The 22045-nt window shown below is 43.9% G+C and overlaps 1 protein-coding gene across 1 annotated transcript in view; it reads left to right on the forward strand.

Annotated features, from left to right (window-relative positions):
• The window catches only part of LOC121276541 (uncharacterized protein C7orf57 homolog), a 148408-nt gene extending 126675 nt beyond the window's left edge, over positions 1-21733 (forward strand). The window contains exon 7 of the mRNA XM_041185077.1: positions 21224-21733. Within this exon, the coding sequence (XP_041041011.1) occupies positions 21224-21270 (47 nt within the window). The 3' untranslated portion in view covers positions 21271-21733. The remainder of the gene's footprint in view (positions 1-21223) is intronic.
• Positions 21734-22045: the final 312 nt, after the last annotated feature.

Below are 22045 nucleotides of genomic sequence, written 5' to 3' on the forward strand. Positions count from 1 at the left end.
GATGTTCAGCTTGGGTTCTGCCAGGGTCACTTGGCTCCTGACCTCATGACAGCCTTGATCCAAAATGGGACAAAAGAGCTGAACTCAACAGGTGAGGTGAGTGACAGCCTTTGACGTCAAGGTAACATCAGTCATCAATGAGCCCTGGCAAAATTGAAGTCAATGGGAATCAGTGGAAAACTCTTCACTTGTTGGAGCTATACCTAGCACACAGGAAGTTGTTGTGGATGTTGAAGGTCAATCATTTCAGTCTGAGGACATTGCTACAGGATTTACTCAGGGCACTGCCCTAGGCCCAACCACCTTCAGCTGCTTCATCAATGACTTTCCCTTCATCATAAGATCAGAAGTGAGGATGTTCGCTGATGATTGCGCAATGTTCAGCACCATTCGCGACTGCTCACTTACTGAAACAGTCCATGTCCATTTGCAGCAAGACCTGGACAATATTCAGGCTTGGACTGATAAGTGGCAAGTGACATTCATAACACACAAGTGCCAGGCACTTCTTCAACAAGGAAGAATGTAACCATCTCCCCTTGATATTCAATGGCATTGCCATTGCTGAATCCCCACTATCAATATCCTGGAGGATAGCATTGACCAGAAACTGAACTGGATTAGCCATATAAATACTGTGGCTACAACAGCAGGTCAGAGGTTGAAAATTCTGAGTAACTTGTGTGAGTAACTTATCTCCTGACTCCCAAAGCCTGGTCACCATCATACAAACATACAAACATACGAACTAGAGGCAGGAGTAGCCCACTCATTCCTTCAGGCCTGCTCTGCCATTCAATAAGATCCTGGCTGATCTCATTTTAACCTCCCACCTACTCTCGATATCCTTTCAACTCCTTTTTAATCAAGAATCTAGCTCTACCTTAAAAATATTCAAAGATCCTGCTTCCATTGCCTTTTGAGGAAGAGAGTTCCAAAGACTCGGGACCCTCTGAGAGGAAAACTTTCTCCTCATTTCTGTCTTAAACGAGCAACCCCTTATTTTAAAACCGTGATCGCTAGTTCTTGATTCTCCCACAAGTGGAAACGTCCTCTCCACATCCAGTCTGTCAAGACCCCTCAGGATCTTAAAGCTTTCAATCGTCACCTCTTACTCTTCCAAATTCTATTGGATGCAAGCCTAACCTGTCCAACCTTTCCTCATAAGACAACCCACAAGTCAGAGTGTGATGGAATACTCTCCACTTGCCTAGATGAGTGTGGCTCCGACAACACTCAAGATGCTTCACCCCATCCAGGACAAAGCTGTCTGCTTGATTGCCACCCCATCCACCAACTTCAACATTCACTCCCTCTACCACTGATGCACAGTGGCAGCAGTGTGTACTATATACAAAATGCACTGCAGCAACTCAATAATTCTACTTTGACAGTGCCTTCCAAACCTGAGACTTCTACCACCTAGAAGGACAAGGGCAGCAGATGCATGGGAACATCACCATCTACAAGTTCCGCTCCAAGGCACATACTATCCTGACTTGGAACTATATTGCCATTCCTTCACTGTCACTGGATCAAAATCCTGGAACTCCCTTCCTAACAGCACTGTAGGTGTACCTGCACCAGCTGAACTGCAGTGGTTCAAGACGATGGCTCATCACCACCTTCTTAAGGGCAATTATGCAGAAAACATTGACCTTGCCAGTGATGCCCCATGAAAGATTTTTTAAAAAGTGGGAAGACAGGTGAACAAACTCCAGCATCCTCATTGAAGACAGTTCCTCCAGAATCACAATCATAGTTATACAAAATCAGCTCCACTGTTCTGAACACTGAATCCACATGAAAAATAATTGGCTTCTGAAGCAGATCCTCTTTTCAAAACTTAAGGATGGCACCTGATCTCAAGAAGGACAGAGAAAACTTTTTAAGGACACTCTGAAGGTCTCATTGAAAAAGGAACAAATTGACATCAGCGTGTGGGAAGAACTTGCCTCAAACCGTGTCATTTGGTGACACCTCATCCAACAAACTGCAACACAGACAGAAACTGACCATGTAACATCTACTACGGAGAAGTGAATGAAAGTAAAAGGAGGCAGAGGAGAACCTTGACTTGCGAATCTTCCTTCCTCAGGGCAATTATTGTCCTCTCTGCCCAAAGACCTTTGGCTCTAGAATTGGCCTGCAAAGTCACCTGACAACACACAAATCATGAAGCCTGACAGGCGTCACCCTCATTTCGAGGGGCTGACTTTGGCTTATGAGGCTCAATTGGCTTCTGGGCAGGAGGGCCGTCCATCACCTTCTCCGCCCTGGCCTGATGGCATGGTGGCTGGAAAACAACAGGCATTCCACTCGCCTACCCTTGCCATTTTACAGGATACCCCTGCCTCACAGCTCATCCCCAGAAAATTTATAAGATTCGGCCCTGCATTTTTCTATACATGTAATTTCTCAACAATTTAAACTTGATCCCGCTCTGTCTTTTTATCATCAATATTCACTTTCTCCAGACTTTTTTTGTTTTGTAGGCCATCTGAAAATAAGGATTTAAGCATAGAAATAGCTCTTACTGATGGCATGGATAATGTGGTTAACATGGAAGATGCCATCTTCCCTAGATTCTGGAAAGGTCCCAGTGGATTGGAAAACGCAAATGTAATGCCACTGTTTAAGGAAGGAGGAAAACAGAAAGCAGGAAACTATTGTCCACTTAGGCCTAACATCCATCACTGGGAACATTTTGGGATTCATTATTCTGGAAGTAGTAGTATTACATTTAGAAAATCATAATACACCAAGCAGAATCAACCTGATTTTATGAAGGAGAAATTGTGATTGACAAAATTATTAGAGTTCTTGAGGATGCAACGAGCAGGATATAGTGGAACAGTAGATGAATTCCAAAAGGCATTTGACAATGTGCCACTTAAAAGTTTAGTGCACAAAATATCTTAGTGTTGGTGGTAGTATACAGTATTAGCATGGATAGAAAACTGGCTAACTAACAGAAAAAAGAGATTTGGAACAAATAGGTTATTTTCAGGTTGGCAGACTGTAACTAGTGGGGAATCACAGGGATCAGAGCTGGGGCCTCAACTATTTACAATCTATATGATTTACGTGGATGAAGGAACCAAGTGTATTGTAGCAGAATTTGCTGATGATACAAAGATAGATGAGGTGAGAGTGATTGCCCTTGACATCAAGGAAGCATTTGACCAGATGTGCCATCAAGGAGCCCTAGCAAAACTGGAGTGAATAGGTATCGGGGGAAAACTCTCCATTGGTTGGAGTCAAATCTAGCACAAAGGAAGATGATTGTGATTGTTGGAGGTCAATCATCTCAGTTCCAGGACATCACTGCAGGAGTTCCTCAGGGTAGGGTCCTCAGTCTAACCATCTTCAGCTGCTTCATCAATGACCTTCCTTCCATCATAAGGTCAGAAGTGGGGGTGTACACTGATGATTGCACAATGTTCAGCATCATGCACAACTCTTCAGATACTGAAGCAGTCCTTGTCCAAATGCAGGAAGACCTGGACAATATCCAGTCTTGGACTGATAAGTGGCAAGTAACATTCACATCACACAAGTGCCAGGCAATGACCATCTCCAACAAGAGACAATCTAACCATCACCCCTTGACATTCAATGGCATCACTGAATCCCCCACTATCAACATCTTGGGGGTTACCATTGACCAGAAACTGAACTGGACTAGCCATATAAATACTATGGCTACAAGAGCAGGTCAGAGGGTATACATTCTGCTGCGAGTAACTCACCTTCTGACTCCCCAAAGCCTGTCCAACATCTACAAGGCACAAGTTAGGAGTGTAATGGAATATTCCCCATTTGCCTGGATGAGTGCAGCTCCCTCAATACTCAAGAAGCTTGACACCATCGAGGACAAAGCAGCCTGCTTCATTGGCACCACATCCACAAACATTCACTCCCTCCATCACTGATGCATGGTGGCAGCAGTGTGTACCATCTACAAGGTGCACGGCAGGAACTCACCAAGCCTCCTTGGACAGCACCTGCCAAACCGACGACCACAACCATCTAGAAGGACAAGGGCAGCAGACACATAGGAACACCACCATCTGGAATTTTCCCTCCAAGCCACTCACCATCCTGACTTGGAAATATATTGCCATTCTTTCATTGTCGCTGTGTCAAAATCTCCATTGGTTGGAGTCAAATCTAGCACAAAGGAAGATGATTGTGATTGTTGGAGGTCAATCATCCTGACTTGGAAATATATTGCCATTCTTTCATTGTCGCTGTGTCAAAATCCTGGAACTCCCTCCCTAACAGCACTGTGGGTGTACCTACACCACAGGAACTGCAGCGGTTCAAGAAGAAGCTCACCACCACCTTCTCAAGGGCAATTAGGGATGAGCAATAAATGCTGGCCTAGCCAGCCACACCCACATCCCATGCATAAATAAAAAAAGGTGGATGAGCCAAGGATCTGCAAAGGGACATAAATAAGTTAAAGGATTGAGCAAAAAATTGTCAGCTGGAGTATAATGTGGGAAAATGTGAGCTTATCAAATTTGGTTGGAAGAATAGAAAATCAAAATATTTAAATGGAGAGAGACTGCAGAAATGTGGTGTAGAGTGTTCTGGGTGTTCTCATAAATGAACTACAAAGGACAGAGTGTTTGGAAAGGGCTAGGAATCTAACTTCAAGCACATCAGATAAAGGGACAATACTGAGAAAGGGGACAGGAAATACAGGACTGAAGGTGTTACATCTGAATGCATGCAGTATACGAAATAAGGTAAATGAGCTTGTGGCGCAGATTGAAATTGGCAGGTATGATGTGGTGGGCATCACGGAGACATGGCTACAAGGGGATCAGGACTGGGAGCTAAATATCCAAGGATATACATCCTATCGAAAATATAGGCAGGTTGGCAGAGGGGGCGGGGTTGCTTTGTTAGTAAGAAATGAAATTAAATCAATAGCAAGAAACGACATAGGGTCAGATGCTGTAGAATCTGTGTGGGTAGAGTTGAGGAATCGCAAAGGTAAAAAAACCATAATGGGAGTTATGTACAGGCCTCCAAACAGTAGTTAGGATGTGGGGCACAAGATACACCAGGAGATAGAAAAGGCGTGTAAGAAAAGCAAGGTTACAGTGATCATGGGAGATTTCAATATGCAGGTAGACTGGGAAAATCAGGTTGGTAGTGGATCCCAAGAAAAGGAATTTGTGGAATGTCTACGAGATGGCTTTTTGGAGCAGCTTGTGGTGGAGCCTACTAGGGAACAGGCAATTCTAAATTTAGTAATGTGTAATGAGGCAGATTTGATAAGGGAGCTTAAGGTGATGGAACCCTTAGGAGGAAGTGACCATAATATGATAGAATTTACCCTGCAATTTGAGAGGAAAAAGCTGGAATCAGATGTAACGGTATTACAGTTGAATAAAGGCAAGTACAGAGGCATGAGGAAAGAACTGGCCAGAATTGACTGGTAGATGAGTCTAGCAGGAAAAACAGTGGAACAGCAATGGCAGGAGTTTCCAGGAGACAGCAAAAATTCATCCCTAGAAAGAAGAAGCATACTAAAGGGAGGACGAGGCAACTATAGGTGACAAGGGAAGTCAGGGACAGCATAAAAGCTAAAGAGAAAGTATACAATACAGCGAAGAGCAGTGGGAAACCAGGGGGTTGGGAAGCCTACAAAGACTAACAGAGGACAACTAAAAAAGAAATAAGGAGGGAGAAGATTAAATATGAGGGTAAACTAGCCAGTAATATAAAAGAAGATTGCAAGAGTTTTTTTTAGATATATAAAGGGTAAGAGAGAGACAAAAGTGGACATTGGGCCACTGGAAAATGATGCTGGAGAAGTAGTAGTGGGGAACAAAGAAATGGCGGAGGAACTGAATTGGTACTTTGTGTCAGTCTTCACGGTGAAAGACACGAGTAACATCCCCAAAGTTCAAGAGAGTCAGGGGGCAGGGTGAGTATGGTGGTCATTACCAAGGAGAAGGTGCTAGGAAAACTGAAAGGTCTGAAGGTGGATAAATCACCTGGACCAGATGGATTATACCCCAGCGTTCTGAAGGAGATAGCTAAAGAGATAGTCGTGGCATTAGTGGTGATCTTTCAGGAATCATTGGAGTCAGAGAGGGTCTCAGAGGACTGGAAAATCACTAATGTAACCCCCCTGTTTAAGAGGGGAGTGAGGCAAAAGATGGGAAATTACAGGCCGATTAGCCTGACCTCGGTCGTTGGTAAGATTTTAGATTCCATTATTAAGGATGAGATTTCAGAATACTTGGAAGGGCATGGTAAAATAGGGCAAAGTCAGCGTGGTTTCATCAAGGGGAGGTCATGCCCAACAAATCTTTTAAAATTCTTTGAGGAGGTAATGAGTAAGTTAGACAAAGGTGAGCCAATGGATGTTATCTACTTGGACTTCCAGAAGGCCTTTGACAAGGTGCCGCACAGAAGGCTGCTCAGTAAGATAAGAGCCCATAGTGTTAGAGGCAAGGTACTAGCATGGATAGAAGATTGGCTCTCTGGCAGGAGGCAGAGAATGGGGATAAGGGGGTCCTTCTCAGGATGGCGGCCGGTGACTAGTGGAGTTCCGCAGGCGTCAGTGTTGGGACCACAACTTTTCACTTTATACATTAATAATCTAGATGAAGGAACTGAGGGTATCCTGGCTAAGTTTGCAGATAATACAAAGATGGGTGGAGGGACAAGTCGTATTGAGGAGGCGGGGAGGCTGCAGAAGCATTTGGATAGGTTAGGAGAATGGGCAAATAAGTGGCAGATGGAATGCAACGTGGGGAAGAGTGAGGTCATGCACTTTGGTAGGAAGAATAGAGGCACAGATTATTTTCTAAATGGGGAGAGAATTCAGAAATCTGGAGTGCAAAGGGACTTGGGTGTCCTAGTCTAGGATTCTCTTAAGGTTAATTTGCAGGTTGAGTCGGTAGTTAGGAAGGCAAATGCAATGTTGGCATTTATTTCGAGTGGACTAGAATATAAAAGCAGGGATGTGCTGCTGAGGCTTTATAAGGCTCTGGTCAGACCACATTTAGAATATTGTGAGAATTTTGGGTCCCGTACCTCAGGAAGGATGTTCTGGCCCTGGAGATGGTCTAGAGGAGGTTCATGAGAACAATCCCAGGAATGAAAGGCTTAACATATGAGGAATGTTTGAGGACTCTGGGTCTATACTCGATGGAGTTTAGAAGGATGAGGGGGGATTTGATTGAAGCTTACAGAATACTGAAAGGCCTGGATAGAGTGGACATGGGGAAGATTAGTAGGAGAGACTAGGACCCGAGGGCACAGCCTCAGAGTAAAGGGAAGACCTTTTAGAACAAAGATGAGGAGAAACTTCTTTAGCCAGAGAGTGGTGAATCTATGGAATTCATTGCCACAGAAGGCTGTGGAGGCCAGGTCATTGAGTGTATTTAAGACCGAGGTAGATTGGTTCTTGATTGGTAAGGGGATCAAAGGTTACGGGGCAAAGGCGGGAGAATGGGGTTGAGAAATTTATCAGCCATGATTGAATGGCGGAGCAGACTCGATGGGCCAAATGGCCTACTTTCTGCTCCTATGTCTTATGGTCTTAAAATGTTAACATGCAGGTACACAAGTAATTCAGAAGGCAGATGGAATGTTGCTCTTTATTACAAGGGGGATGTAGTATATAAATGGGGGAGCCTTGCTACAACTGTACAGGATGCAGGTAAGACCACACCTGGAACACTGCATACAGTTTTGGTTTCCTTATTTAAGGAGGGACATACTTCTATTCAAAGCAGTTTAGAGAAGGTTCACTTGGCTGATTCCTAGGTTGAAGGAGTTGTTTTGTGAGGAAAGGTTGAATAGGCTGGGCCTATACTCAGTGGAGTTTAGAAGAATGAGAGGTGATTTTATTGAAACATGTAAGATCCTGAGGGTGAACATGCCATCATCAAACTCCCGAAGCAGCTGCTCTACTTGAAACTCAGTTGTGGCAGGAGACTCCCAGGAGGACAGTAGAAATGCTTTAAGAATGTCATCAAAATATCAGTGAAGAGGTCAAACAGGCCCACTGACACATGGGAGACCCTTGCTTGTGACCTACCAAAATGGAGAAGGTGCATTCAGGAAGGCACCAAACCACTGACAGACTTTATTGGGAACAAGCAGAGTTAAAGGCATCAGAGAGAGCATGCAAAATTCTAGACAACCCATCCACACAACTTTTCGAGCACCACCTACCCCGCATGTGGCAGAGTCTGCAGATTGCACATTGGGCTTATCAGCCATATCACAGCCCATTGAACTGGAGTGGAAGCAAGTCATCCTCGATCCCGAGGGACTACCTAAAAAGAGAAGAAGGAATACCAAGAGGGTCCTGAGGGTTCGGTGTTGCACTCACCATACCAGAATGAATAAGGTCATTCAACCTTTTCCTTTGCCCAATCCTGTTTCTGCACACATCACACCAGTTGGGATTTTCTGGCCCCATCGTAGTGGGACCCACTGCAGGAGATTCAGTGGCCCAGCAAAAAGTCCATTGGCTTTTGGCGGGAGTGGACAATCCAGGCGGTGAGTGGGGCTGGAAAATCCTGCCCACTAAGTCTGCTAATCATATCAGCTACCCCCATTTAGGCCTGTTTGTTCTGGAAGGGTGACCTCCACCAGCCACCGCCTCAGAAGAGATCCTCCCTTCTCTCTCTCAAGGCCCCGAGGAGAATTTCTAAATCAAGGGGCTGCCCTGCCCCAGGTTCCAGGCCTCTAACTCACCTGAGATATCTTTCCAACATCAGGTAATGCCACAAAATGTAGTCACAATAATGGCTAGTGTGCTCTGCTTAAGTCAGACCCACAGTACATGGTCCCCCTCTATTCCTGCCCCTATAGCCACCAACCTGTCTCCCCCAAAGTCAGTTCAAGGGCACCCCCATCAACATTGGAGCTGATGACAGGGTGGGGGCGAGTGGCGGGTAGGCGCTGATGTAAGGGCGGGTGCGGGCAAGCGCTGAATGAAAGCTCCCTGAAGACAGAGAGCTACCTCAGGGAGCTGAAGACTTGAAAACAATGAAAAAAAGTTTCTAAAATCAGGAGAAAAATGTCCAAGCATCACATTTACATGTACATGATAAAGATGCTGTCCATAGATTTTTATATTTTTAATTTAATAACAGAAACTTCATCCCACCCTTGGAAATGAGCAAATCGACATCCCAAGCCCACATGTATCAGTTAGAGAACCAATGCAGTATTTTCCAACTTTGCTTCCAACTTGTCTTGCCACCTTCTCAGATTTGCGTACATATACCCTCAGGCCTCTCTCTTCCATCATACACTTTAAAACTGTACCATTCTTCCAACCAAAAGGAGTCATCTCACACTTTGCTGCCTTAATTGCCATGTGTCTGCCCATTTCATCAGTCTGTCAATGACCTCCTGAGGTCTGTTAGCATCATCTCACTGTTTACCACTTTTTCAAGTTTGTGTCACCTGCAAATATTGAGATTTTGCACTGCCTAACCAAGCCCATATCATTAATATGTGTCAAAAAGAGTGGCAGTCATTGTACCCACCCATGTGGAACACTATTATACTGTTCCTTTCAGTCAAAAAAAGAACAATTCAATGCTTCTCTGCTTTCTGTCTCTTAGCCAATTTCGTGTCCACACTGTCACACCCCTTTAATTCCATGGTTTCAATGGTATTCTGCAATTTTTGCACTGTTTTGGCACAGACGTACCTTCAGCAAAAGTAGGTAATTCGGCCCATCGAGTCTGCTCCACTATTCAATGAGATGATGGCTGATCTGATAATCCTTAACTCCACTTTCCTGTCTTTTCCCCATAACCCTTGATTCCCTTATTGATTAAAAATCTGTCAATATCAGCCTTGAATATACTTAACAACCCACCCTTTACAGCCCTCTGTAATAAAGAATTCCAGATTCACTACCCTCTGAGAGAAGAAATTCCTCCTCATCTCTGTCTTAAACGGGTGACCCCTTACTCTGAGAATATACCCTCTGGTCTTAGATTCTCCCACAAAGGGAAACAACCTCTCAGCATCCACCCTGTCAACACCCCCTAAGAATCTTATATATTTAAATAAGGTCGCCTCTCATTTTTCTAAACTCCAATGAGTACAGGCCCAAGCTATTCAACTTCTCCTCATAAGAAAATCCCTCCATACTGGGGATCAACCTAGTGAACCTTCGCTGGAATGCCTCCAATGCCAGTATATCCTTCCTTAGATAAGGGGACCAAAACCGTTCACAGTATCCCAGGTGCGGCCTAACCAGTGCCCTGTATAGCTTCAGCAAGACTTCCCACTTTTATACTCCACTTCCTTTGAAATAAAGGCCAACATCCCATTTGCCTTCCCTATTACCGACTGAACTTGCATGCTAACCTTTTGCAATTCATGCACGAGGATCCCCAGATCACTCTGTGTTGCAAGCTTTTTGTAGTCTTTCTTCATTTAAATAATATTCAGTTCCTCTATTCTTCCTGCTGAAGTGCATAACATCATATTTTCCCACATTATATTCCATCTGCCAAGTTTTTTCCCACTCACTTAACCTGTCTATATCCCTCTATAAACTCTTTGTGCCATCCTCACCACTTTCCTTTCCACCTATTTTGTCATCATCCATGGTAGGGAGGAGTTAGCTTTATCCCCTGCAAGCCATCAGTTGACATGAATTTTTTTTCCATGAATGGCTCAGTTAGGGTTGAGTTTTGGAACATTAATGCCCATGACAACTTCCAGCATATCTTATGATGATGATAATATTTGTGTGTGACAAATCTTCCTTGCTGTAATGCCACAGGTGATGAATTTTCCTGATCCTTTGTAAAGTGCATCTGTCTTAGCTGCGGAGGAATAGCCACTTTATACAAGGTTTCCCTAGTGTGTGGCTGCTTCCCTCCCAACTGCCCCTACACATGCTTGTGAACTACCATCAACCGCAGGGCAGCCCTTGGCCCCTCCCCCCTGCCAAGTTGCCTCAATCGCAGTGCAGCCCTTGCCAACTTGCCTCACCTCAAATGTAGTGCAGCCCTTGTCCCCCCACCCAAGTCATCTCAACCGCTGTGCAGCCTTTGCCACCACACCCCCCAAGTCACCTCAACCGCAGGGCAGCCCTTGCCCCCCCATCAAGTCACCTCAACCGCAGTGCAGCCCCCCAACTTGCCTCAACTGCTGGACAGTTGTAGGCTTACAGCTGCTTTGATGTTACATATCTCTGCTCTGCACACACAAAACTGCTTTCTTTTATACCCAGCACTTCTCTTTGAATGTAAATTTTCATTGTATCACCAGGCCCTTTGAACTCCACCTCTTCTAACAATAAAACCCCTTTCATAGTACCAATTTTATTAGTAATATAACCATACGGCTTGGTATTTCCTAGCTAGGTGCAAGATTTCACTCTCCTTGAATGCTCTATTGAACAAAATTCAAATACACTCTACCTTACTGTTTACATCTCAATACTACAATACATCAAAGCACCCAGACTAGCTGTCTTTAATCCAATTAAAACACACATGGACACACCCACAGACTAAACCTCCAATTTAAAAAAACTCCAACAATATATACATTATTAGCTTCATGACAATGGTGATGTCCCTTGAACTTACAGCACATGAGATCCCTGTGGATGTGTGATGGGTTTGTGAATGTGTGAGTTGAGAGTGATGGGAAGAGTAACTTAACAACAAAAAAACTGTGGATGCTGGAAATCCAAAACAAAAACAGAATTACCTGGAAAAACTCTCCGTCTCAATCTCTGGTGATAGACTGTCCACCAATATCCATTACAAACCCACCGACTCCCACAGCTACCTCGACTACAGCTCCTCACACCCCACTTCCTGGAAGGACTCCATCCCATTCTCTCAGTTCCTTCGCCTCCGTCGCATCTGTTCCGATGATGTTACCTTCAAAAACAGTTCCTCTGACATGTCCTCCTTCTTCCTTAACCTAGGTTTTCCACCCACAGTCGTTGGCAGGGCCCTCAACTGTGTCCGGCCCATCTCCCGCGCATTGGCCCTCACGCCTTCTCCTCCCTCCCATAAACATGATAGGGTCCCCCTTGTCCTCACTTATCACCCACCAGCCTCCGCATTCAAAGGATCATCCTCCGCCATTTCCGCCAACTCCAGCATGATGCCACCACCAAACACATCTTCCCTTCACCCCCCCATATCGGCATTCCATAGGGATCGCTCCCTCCGGAACACCCTGGTCCACTTCTCCATCACCCCCTACTCCTCAACCCCCTCCTACAGCACCACCCCATGCCCACGCAAAAGACGCAACACCTGCCCCTTCACTTCCTCTCTCCTCACCGTCCAAGGGCCCAAACACTCCTTTCAAGTGAAGCAGCATTTCACTTGCATTTCCCCCAACTTAGTCTACTGCATTCGTTGCTCCCAATGTGGTCTCCTCTACATTGGAGAGACCAAACGTAAACTAGGCGACCGCTTTGCAGAACACCTGCGGTCTGTCCGCAAGAATGACCCAAACCTCCCTGTCGCTTACCATTTTAACACTCCACCCTGCTCTCTTGCCCACATGTCTGTCTTTGGCTTGCTGCATTGTTCCAGTGAAGCCCAACGCAAACTGGAGGAACAACACCTCATCTTCCGACTAGGCACTTTACAGCCTTCCGGACTGAATATTGAATTCAACAACTTTAGGTCTTGAGCTCCCTCCTCCATCCCCACCCCCTTTCTGTTTCCCCCTTCCTTTTGTCTTTTTCCAATAAATTATATAGATTTTTCTTTTCCCACCTATTTCCATTATTTTTAAATATTTTAAAATCTTTTATGCTCTCCCCACCCCCACTAGAGCTATACCTTGAGTGCCCTACCATCCATTTTTAATTAGCACATTCTTTTAGATAATATCACCAATTTTAACACCTATGTGTTCTTTTGTTCTGTTGTTTGTGACATCTTTTGATGGTCTGCTTCTATCACTGCTTGTTTGTCCCTACAACCACACCAACCCCCTCCACTTCTCTCTCTTCCCCCCCACACACCTTAAACCAGCTTATATTTCAACTCTTTCTTGGACTCGAACTCAAGTTCTGTCGAAGGGTCATGAGGACTCGAAACGTCAACTCTTTTCTTCTCCGCCGATGCTGCCAGACCTGCTGAGTTTTTCCAGGTAATTCTGTTTTTGGAAGAGTAACTTACCCTGGTGGAATGGAGGAGATTATTCATCCTGTTTTGACAATGGGTGGCTGTCCTCTTTTGTAGGGCGTTGGCTCTGACCAGTACTGCCACTGCATCCCATGCTGGATTAGTGATGTTGCTGCCCATCCTGTGGCCTGAGTGGGGGTAGAGGGCAGGCCTCCATGGCATCCAAAAGGCGATCGAGGGACACGTCATTGAACTAGGGGCGGCTGCAATTTTCTTGCCTTTTGGGGCCAAGTATTCTTTGCAGCAGCCCTGGGCTGGAAGCACTGAGAGGTGTGCGGGCAGCTGCACATTACATATGGCACCTGGTATGAGGGAGAGGTGAGGTGATGGTGTGGTGGGCGAATCGGAGGCTGCCTGCCATCGAAGCGACGTGTTTCTCAGGAATACATGATTAATGAAGTGGTATGGAGACGTTACAGCGTGAAAAGCCACCATTGCGGCTGGCGGATATAAAGTGCATTCTCCAGCCCGCTATCGCACTTAATGCAAATCTGAAACTATTCCACCATAGAATTAAGGGGGAAGTCAGGGAGAGTAGCATAAAGCAAAATAAGTAAACTAAAGTAAAATAAATTTAACTTAAAAGAAGTAAAGTTAAGACATGGCAGGGCAGCTTGGTCATGTGGAATGCTTCTGTAATATGTGGGAAATCATGGACACTACAAGAGACCTAGAGGACCACATGTGCAGGAAGTGCTGCCAGCTGCAGAAACTTGAGCCCCGGGTTTCAGAGCTCGAGAGCTGGCTTTAGTCACTGTGGCGCATCCATGAGGCTAAGAGCTGCGTGGCTAGCACGTTCAGGTGATCCTGCAGCCCATAGATGTGACTCCAGGATGATATTTTGCCTCCCTGGAGCCAGGGTCAAGGTTGTCACTGAATAGCTGCAGGACATTCTTTTGGAGTAGGGTGAACAGCCTGGTCCATGTTGGTAGCAATGATTTAGGTAGGAAGGAGGGTGTGGTCCTCCTGACAGAATTTAGTGAGCTAGGTAGAAAATTAGCAAGCAGGACCTCAAAAGTAGTAATCTCCGGATTACTCCCAGTGCCACGTGCAAGTGAGGACAGAAATGGGAGGATAAGGCATACGAATGTGTGGTTGGAAAGATGGTGCAGGAGGGAGGGCTTTAGATTCCTGGGACACTGGCTGTGGAGGAGATAGCACCTGTACAAGCCGGATGGATTGCACCTGAAGAGAACCAGGACTAAGATCCTTGCAGGGAGTTTTGCTAGTGCTGTTGGGGGGGCTTTAAACTAACTTGACAGGGGTATGGGAACGAGGAAAGAATATTAGAGAGGAATACTAAGGTGCACAAAATAATGGGAGAGACAGATAGCACTAGAATAGAGAATAGTAAGTTAATAGGCAGAGTTGGAGTAAGGGAGAAAGTAATGAAGTCTAAATCAGGGTTATGCTGCATGTATGTGAATGCATGGAGTACAGTAAATAAGATTGGTAAGTTACAGGTACAGATTGCCATGCAGAATTATGATGTAGCGATAACAGAAACCTGGCTCAAGGAAAGGAGAGGACTGGATGTTAAATATTCCTGGGTACAAGGCACTCAGGAAAGATAGGGCAGGAAGAAAAGGAGGAGGGGAGGCAGTATTGGTTAAGAAAAAAATTGCATTGCTGGAGAAGGAGGATGTCCCAGAGGGTTCAAAGACAGAATCAATTTGGCTAGAGGTAAGGAACAAAAAGGGTGCAATTACATTGCTCGGTGTAGTCTATAGACCACCAACTAGTGGGAAGGCTGCAGAGGAACAAATCTGCAGGGAAATTACAGAGAGGTGTAAACATTATAGAGTAGTTATAATGGAGGACTTTAATTACCCAAATATAGACTGGGAAAGTGGTCGTGTAAAGGGCAAAGAGGGGCAAGAATTCTTAGGGCAGAATTTTGCCCTAGGTTGGTGGGCGGGCCCCACCAGCTCGGCGGCGTGCGGGCAGCTGAACTCCGCCGCCGAAGGGGGCCCCGCCGCCATTTTAAGTGGGCGGGCCAATTAAGGCTATGTGCTTCCTGTGCGGGGGGTGGCGGGGTGAGGGATTCCCCAACTGTCAAAGTGCACTCTTTCGCGCGTATGCCCAAAAGAGCGCACTGCTCCCTGAGACTAAGTGCTGTTTCAGGGAGAGTGCTGAAAGGTTTACAAACTTTAAAAATAGAAAAATAAAAAAATTATTAACATGCCCCCCTCATGTGACAATGTCACACGACATGGGACATGTTAATAAATATGACATAAAATTTATTATACAGTGGATGAGGTTTTATGTTTTTTCTATTACCCGCTCGGGCTCTTGGCCTGCCCGCCAGCCTTAAGGTTGGATGGGCAGGCCCTTTAACTACCTTAATTATCGTGTCAATGGCCTTAATTGGCCAGTGATAGGTCGGCGGGTGGACAGCTGATTTCGCTGTCTGCCCGCCTTCCTCAATATTTAAATAGACTGGGATGATGTCGGGGGTTCCCCCCGACATCATCCCGCGTCATTTTCCTGTCGGCAAGCGGGCCCCGCCCTCAAATCACCGACTGGAAAATTCAGGCCTTAGTGTGTGTCCAGTCGAACAAGAAGGGAAGCACTGCTAAACCTAGTTCTTGGAAATGAGGTGGACCAAGTAGATCACATGTCAGTGGGGGAAACATTTAGGAGACAGTGATCATTAGGATTTAGGATGACAGTAGAAAAGGACAATGGACAATTAAGAGTAAGGATAAATAATTCGGAGAGAGCAGACTTCAATGGGGCAAGGACGGAGCTGGGCCAGATAGACTGGAGTCAAAGATTGACGGGAAATACTGTAGCTGAACAATGGGCTGCCTTCAAAGAAGAAATGGTTCGGGCACAGTCAAGGTATATTCCTTCAAAGGGGAAAGGTAGGGCTGACAAATCCAGAGCTCCCTAGATGAAAAAGAAGATAGAAATAAGATAAAGAAGAAAAATTGTGCTTATGAAGGTGTCAGATAGAAAATACAATTGAGAACCAAGCCAAATGTAATGTTTCAGAGGGGAGGTGAAGAAGCAAATAAGAAAAGGGAAGAGGAATTATGAGAAAAGATTGGTAGTCAACATAAAGGGGAATCCTAAAGTCTTCTATAGGCACATTATATTAAACGGGTGGTAAAATGAGGAATAGGGTCAATTAGGGACCAAAAAGTGGATTTACACGTGGAGGCATGGGACATGACTGAGTGTTAAATGAATGCTTTGCAACTGTCTTTATCAAGGAAACAGATGCTACCCAGGTTATGGTAACAGAGGAGGAAACTCTTTCACTAGAAGGGTTCAAAGTTGACAAGGAGAAGATGTTGGATAAAGTGTTGGTACTTAATTTGACAAGGCACCGGGACCAGATGAGGTGCATCCAAGGATATCGAAGGAAGTTAGAGTGGAAATTGCAGGGGCACTGGCCATAATCTTTTAGTCTTCCCTAGACTCAGGGAGATGCCAGAAGACTGGAAAATTGCAAACATTATGCCCTTGTTCAAAAAAGGTCCAGCAATTACAGGACAGTCAGTTTAACTTCTGTGGTGGGGAAGCTTCGAGAAACAATTATTCAGGATAGAATTAATAGTCACATAGAAAAATATGGGTTGATTACGAAGAGCCTGCATGGATTTCTTAAGGGAAAATTGTGTTTAATTAGCCTGCTGGAATTTTTTGAAGAGATAACAGAGAGGGTTGAGGAGGGTAATGCTGCTGATATGGTGTACATGGACTTCCAAAAGGCATTTGATACAATGCGCACAACAGACTTATGAGAAAAGTTATAGTTCATGGAATAAAAAGGACAGTAGCAATGTGAATATAAAATTGGCTTAGTAATAGGAAACAGAGAGTAATGGTTAATGGATATTTTTCGGGCTGGAGGAAGGTTTGTAGTGGAGTTCCCCAGGGGTCAGTATTAGGACCCTTGCTTTTCATGATATATATTAATGATCTAGATCTTGGTATGTAGGGGACAATTTCAGTTTGCAGATGATATGAACCTTGGAAGCATTGTAAACTGTGAGGACAGTGTAGAACTTCAAGAGGATGTAGACAAGTTGGTAGTGGACAGATAAGTGGCAAATGAAGTTCAATGCAGAGAAGTGTGAGGTGATTCATTTTGGTAGGAAGAACATGGAGAGACAATATAAATCGTGTGCAGGGGCAGAGGGACCTGGGTGTATATGTGCATAAGTCATTAAAGGTGGCAGGACAGGTGGAGAGAGCAGTTAATAAAGCATATAGTATCTTCGTCTTTATTAATAGGGGCATAGAGTACAAGATCATTACCATCACTGAATCCCCCACTATCAACATCCTGGGGGCTACCATTGACAGAAACTGAACTGGACTAGCCATATAAATACTGTGGCTACAAGAGCAGGTCAGAGGCTAGGAATCAGTGACAAGTAACTCACCTCCTGACTCCCCAAAGCCTGTCCACCGTCTACAAGGCATATGTCAGGAGTGTGATGGAATACTCCCCACTTACCTGGATGAGTGCAGCTCCCACAACACTCAAGAGGCTTGACACCATCCAGGACAATGCAGCCCGCTTGATTGGCACCATATCCACAAACATTCACTCCCTGCATCGCTGATGCACAGTTGCAGCAGTGTGTACTATCTACAAGATGCACTGCAGGAATTCACCAAGGCTCCTTCGACTGCACCTTCCAAACCCACAACCATTACCATCTAGAAGGACAAGGGCAGCAGATAGATGGGAATACTACCACCTGGAAATTCCCCTCCTGACTTTTAAATATATCACCGTTCCTTCACTGTTGCTGGGTCAAAATCCTGGAACTCCCTTCCTAACAGCACTGTGAGTATACCTAGACCACATGGACTGCAACAGTTCAAGAAGGCAGCTGACCACACCTTCTCAAGGGCAACCAGGGCTGGACAATAAATGCTGGCCCAGCCAGCGAAGCCCATATCCCGTGAATGATTTAAAAAAGAGGTTACTCTGAACTTGTATAGGACGCTAGTTAGACCTCAGCTGGAGTATTGTGTACAGTTCTGGGCACTACACTTCAGGATGGATGTGAATGCATTGGAGGGAGTGCAGCAGTGGTTTACAAAATGGTACTATGGATGAGAAACTTCAATAATGAAGATAGTTTGGAGAAGTTGGGACTGTTCTCCTTGAAGAGGAGAAAGCTAAGAGGAGCTTTAATAGAGGTGTTCAAAATCATGAGGGGGTTGGATAGAGTAGATAGAGAGAAACTGTTCCTGCTGGTTCCAATTCCGCTAGAAAAGACCTGACTTGTTTACAGAATCACAGAACCACAGAATTGTTATGGTGTAGAATGAGGTCATTCGGCCCATGTCTGCACCAGCTCTCTGAATGAGCATTATGACTCAGTGCTCCTCTCCCACCTTTTCCCTGTAACGATGCACATTGTTTCTATTTAAATAATCATCTAATGCCCGCTTGAATGCCTCGATTGAACCTGCTACCACCACACTTCCAGGCAGTGCATCCCAGACCCAAACCACTCACTGTGTGAAAAAGTTTTTCTCTCACATTACATTTGCTCCTCTTGCAAATCACTTTAATTCTGTGCCCTCTCGTTCTCGATCCTTTTACAAGCGGGAACAGTTTCTCTCTCAAATATGGTGTCTGGAACTGGACATAGTACTCCCGATAAGGCCGAACTAGTGCCTTATACAAATTCAACATGACCTCCTTCCTCTTGTACTCAACACCTCTATTAATAAAGCCTAAGATACCAGGTGCTTCATTAACTGCTCTCTCAACATACCCTGCCATCTTGAATGACTTATGTACATAAACACCGAGGTCCCTCTGTTCCTGCACCTCCTTTAGAGTTTCTCACTTTATTTTATACTGCCTCTCCATATTCTTTCTGCCAAAATGAACTACCTCATGCTTCTCTGCATTGAATCTCATCTGCCACTTGTCTGCCCAATCCACCAACATGTCTATGTCCTTTTGAAGTTCACGGCTATCCTCATCACAGTTGACAATGCTTACAATTTTCGTATCATCTGCAAATTTTGAAATCATGCCCTGAACACCACAGTCTAGGTCATTAATATATATCAGGAAGAACAAGAGTCCCAACACTGACCTCTGGGGAACTCCACTACGAGCCTTGTTCCAATCTGAAAAACAATCATTCTTCACAACTCTCTGTTTTCTGTCACTCAGCCAATTTGTTATCCAAGTGCCTATTTTCCCTTTTAGTCCATGAGCTAGAATTTTGCTCACAAGTCTGTTGTGTAGCACTATATCAAATGCCTTTTAAAAATCCATAAACACCACATCAACAGCAATGCCCTTATCAACCTTCTCTGTTACCTCCTCAAAAAACATCAGCAAGTTAGTTAAACATGATTTTTAACCTCTTGACTGATTTTCCACATTGGAAGAGCAATGCTGCAAAAGTCAGTTAAGCAGTGAGCATGGACTAGCTCTGGTTTGTGTCAGTGAAGCAGATTTATTTTTGCCACAATCTGCATAGTGTGTGAAGGAAGCCTGGAAGATAAGAGAGGAAAACAAATGAAGGTTTCCTTGCAGAAGTGTGTGCAATAGTAATAAAAATGTGTCTGTGAAGATTGTCCATGTCTTAGGGCTTTTGAATGTCTGAAGATTATCGTATGTGGCTCTAATGGTCATAAGGTTTGGCCACCCCTGGTATATGTAATGCTGCATTATGTAAATAAATCTAATTATCAAGTAGAAGATTGGTGTCTGGTTTCCTACTTCACCATCTGGCTTCAGAGTGAATTAACGAGGGAGTTCTACACTGTTGGAGGGTGCTATCTTTATGATCAGATGTTGAGTAGATGTTCCCTTTGCCCTCGCACGTGAACATAAGAGATCCAATGGTACTATTTTGAAGGAGAGTAGGGGAGTTGTCCCCAGTGTGTCCTGGCTAATATTTATCCCTCAATCAAAATCACTAAAACTGATTATCTGATCATGATAATGTTGTTGTTTATGCAACTTGCTGCATGCAACCTGACTGCGGTGTTTCCTACGTACAACAGTGACTACATTTCATAAAGTACACAATTGGCTGTGAAGAGCTTTGGATGTCCAGTGGTAGTGAAGGGCACTGTACAAATGCAAGGCTTCCTCCCTTTTCTAGATATTTATTATTATGTTACCCATGATACGGTTTTCCCAACTCCGCAGTATGATAGATTGCATTTAAAGTGATCTGACCTAAACCTCCCTATACTTTTGGGTTCTGGTCATTGTCTAGGCTTAACATATCCAAACATGGTTCTGCCCAATATGGTCTTACACTGAGTAAAGAGTGTGTAAATGCAGCAGGTAATGTCTACCAGCTTCAGGGCCTTCTGACTGCTGTCCAAATGTAATTCCCATCCTGTTGCCCTTGAAAGAAAATGGCACTTAACTTGTTTTGGTCCTTGAGCTGTCTCTCCCTCTCTGATTCTCCCAACTGCAAAGAATGTAGATGTAAAGCCCACTTTTTCTCAGTGCCCTCAAAATTGATACCCTTCTTGCAAGAGGAGGTTGGCCATACCTCTTCCACCTCATTATCGAGTTTACCCATTGCTTGAATACTCCATCCAAAAATTCCCAGGTAACATATAGATGGCAAAGATCTGGCATCATGGAAATTAAGCATTACTAGGTGCTTTAGGCAGGAATATCAGCCTGATTCTAAAATTTTCTTTTAATATGCAAAATGCACATATATTTTTTTTGAAAGATTTTGTAATAAACTATTAGTTTTCATTGATTTCCAGCTATAGACAGTTTCTATTTTAAAAACCATTGGGAAATGTTTGGTGAATAGATGCTATTTATACATTACAGAGCAGCGGTAATTATCAGAACTTGTACTTTGTCATCAGTGGAAGCAAACCTTGTTTTACCTTGATTTAGTGATAACTATTTTATGCAGAATAGTCCAGAAAAATATAAGAAATATAAATTGAAGGGGAGACAATGATGCATCTTCCTTTTAACCAATCACTGGTTTTAACTGCTGATGTTACCATGGCATTGTGTTTATAGAATAATGTAATACAGTCTCTTTTCCCATTCACAATTTTAGATTCAGAGACATGCCAGCTTGAATTGACGCCAGCAGATAAGATGTGAACCTTCGCACATCATGCAGATATTAATCATCACAGGACAAAATAAATCATCCCAATTAAAAGTGGACAGCTGCAAGAAAACAGTGACTAGTTATCAGCTCTAAGAATGAAACGTAATTATTTATATAATAATTAATATTTATCCCCTGCAGCAACTTAATTTCAATTGCTTTATCACTAAAAGAGACAATTTAATTCTTATTGAGTGGGCCTTTGTTAATTTGGTTATGTATACAATTAAGCACCATTGAGTCGTGATATGTAAAAAATTGATTTGAATACTAAATATCATTGACTGTTTACACAGTATGGAAGAATCACTATTATGAGCTCTGGAGCGTACTTCACAATTCAGCTGATTAGAAATATTAGTATTCCATTGTAATTCAATGAAAAGTCCTTTAAAATCAATGAAAGTTTGTAGGTAATATTCCTTTTATATTAAAAGACAGATTTCAAATGTTGGTGTGTATACAATTGTTCAATGATTTACACAGCTCTGGTACTTAGAAATCTTTGATGCTCCTTTTCTGCTGAACTATTTTGACCTTTACGAAGCATCAGATCATATTTTACACTGAAACAATGACTGTTCTAGAGACAAAAAATATAACAGATTTAATTTAAAGGTGAGAATAAAATAATGAAAACATAAAATTCCAACCATCTTCATCATACACTTTTCCTTCAGCTAATGAGAAAATGTTACTTAATCCTTCATACAACACACCACATCATACCATATTAAAACTAGTTGCCAGCAACTGAACAAAAAC

Source organism: Carcharodon carcharias, chromosome 3, assembly GCF_017639515.1.
Source record: "Carcharodon carcharias isolate sCarCar2 chromosome 3, sCarCar2.pri, whole genome shotgun sequence".
In the NCBI taxonomy this organism is placed as follows: Eukaryota; Metazoa; Chordata; class Chondrichthyes; order Lamniformes; family Lamnidae; genus Carcharodon; species Carcharodon carcharias.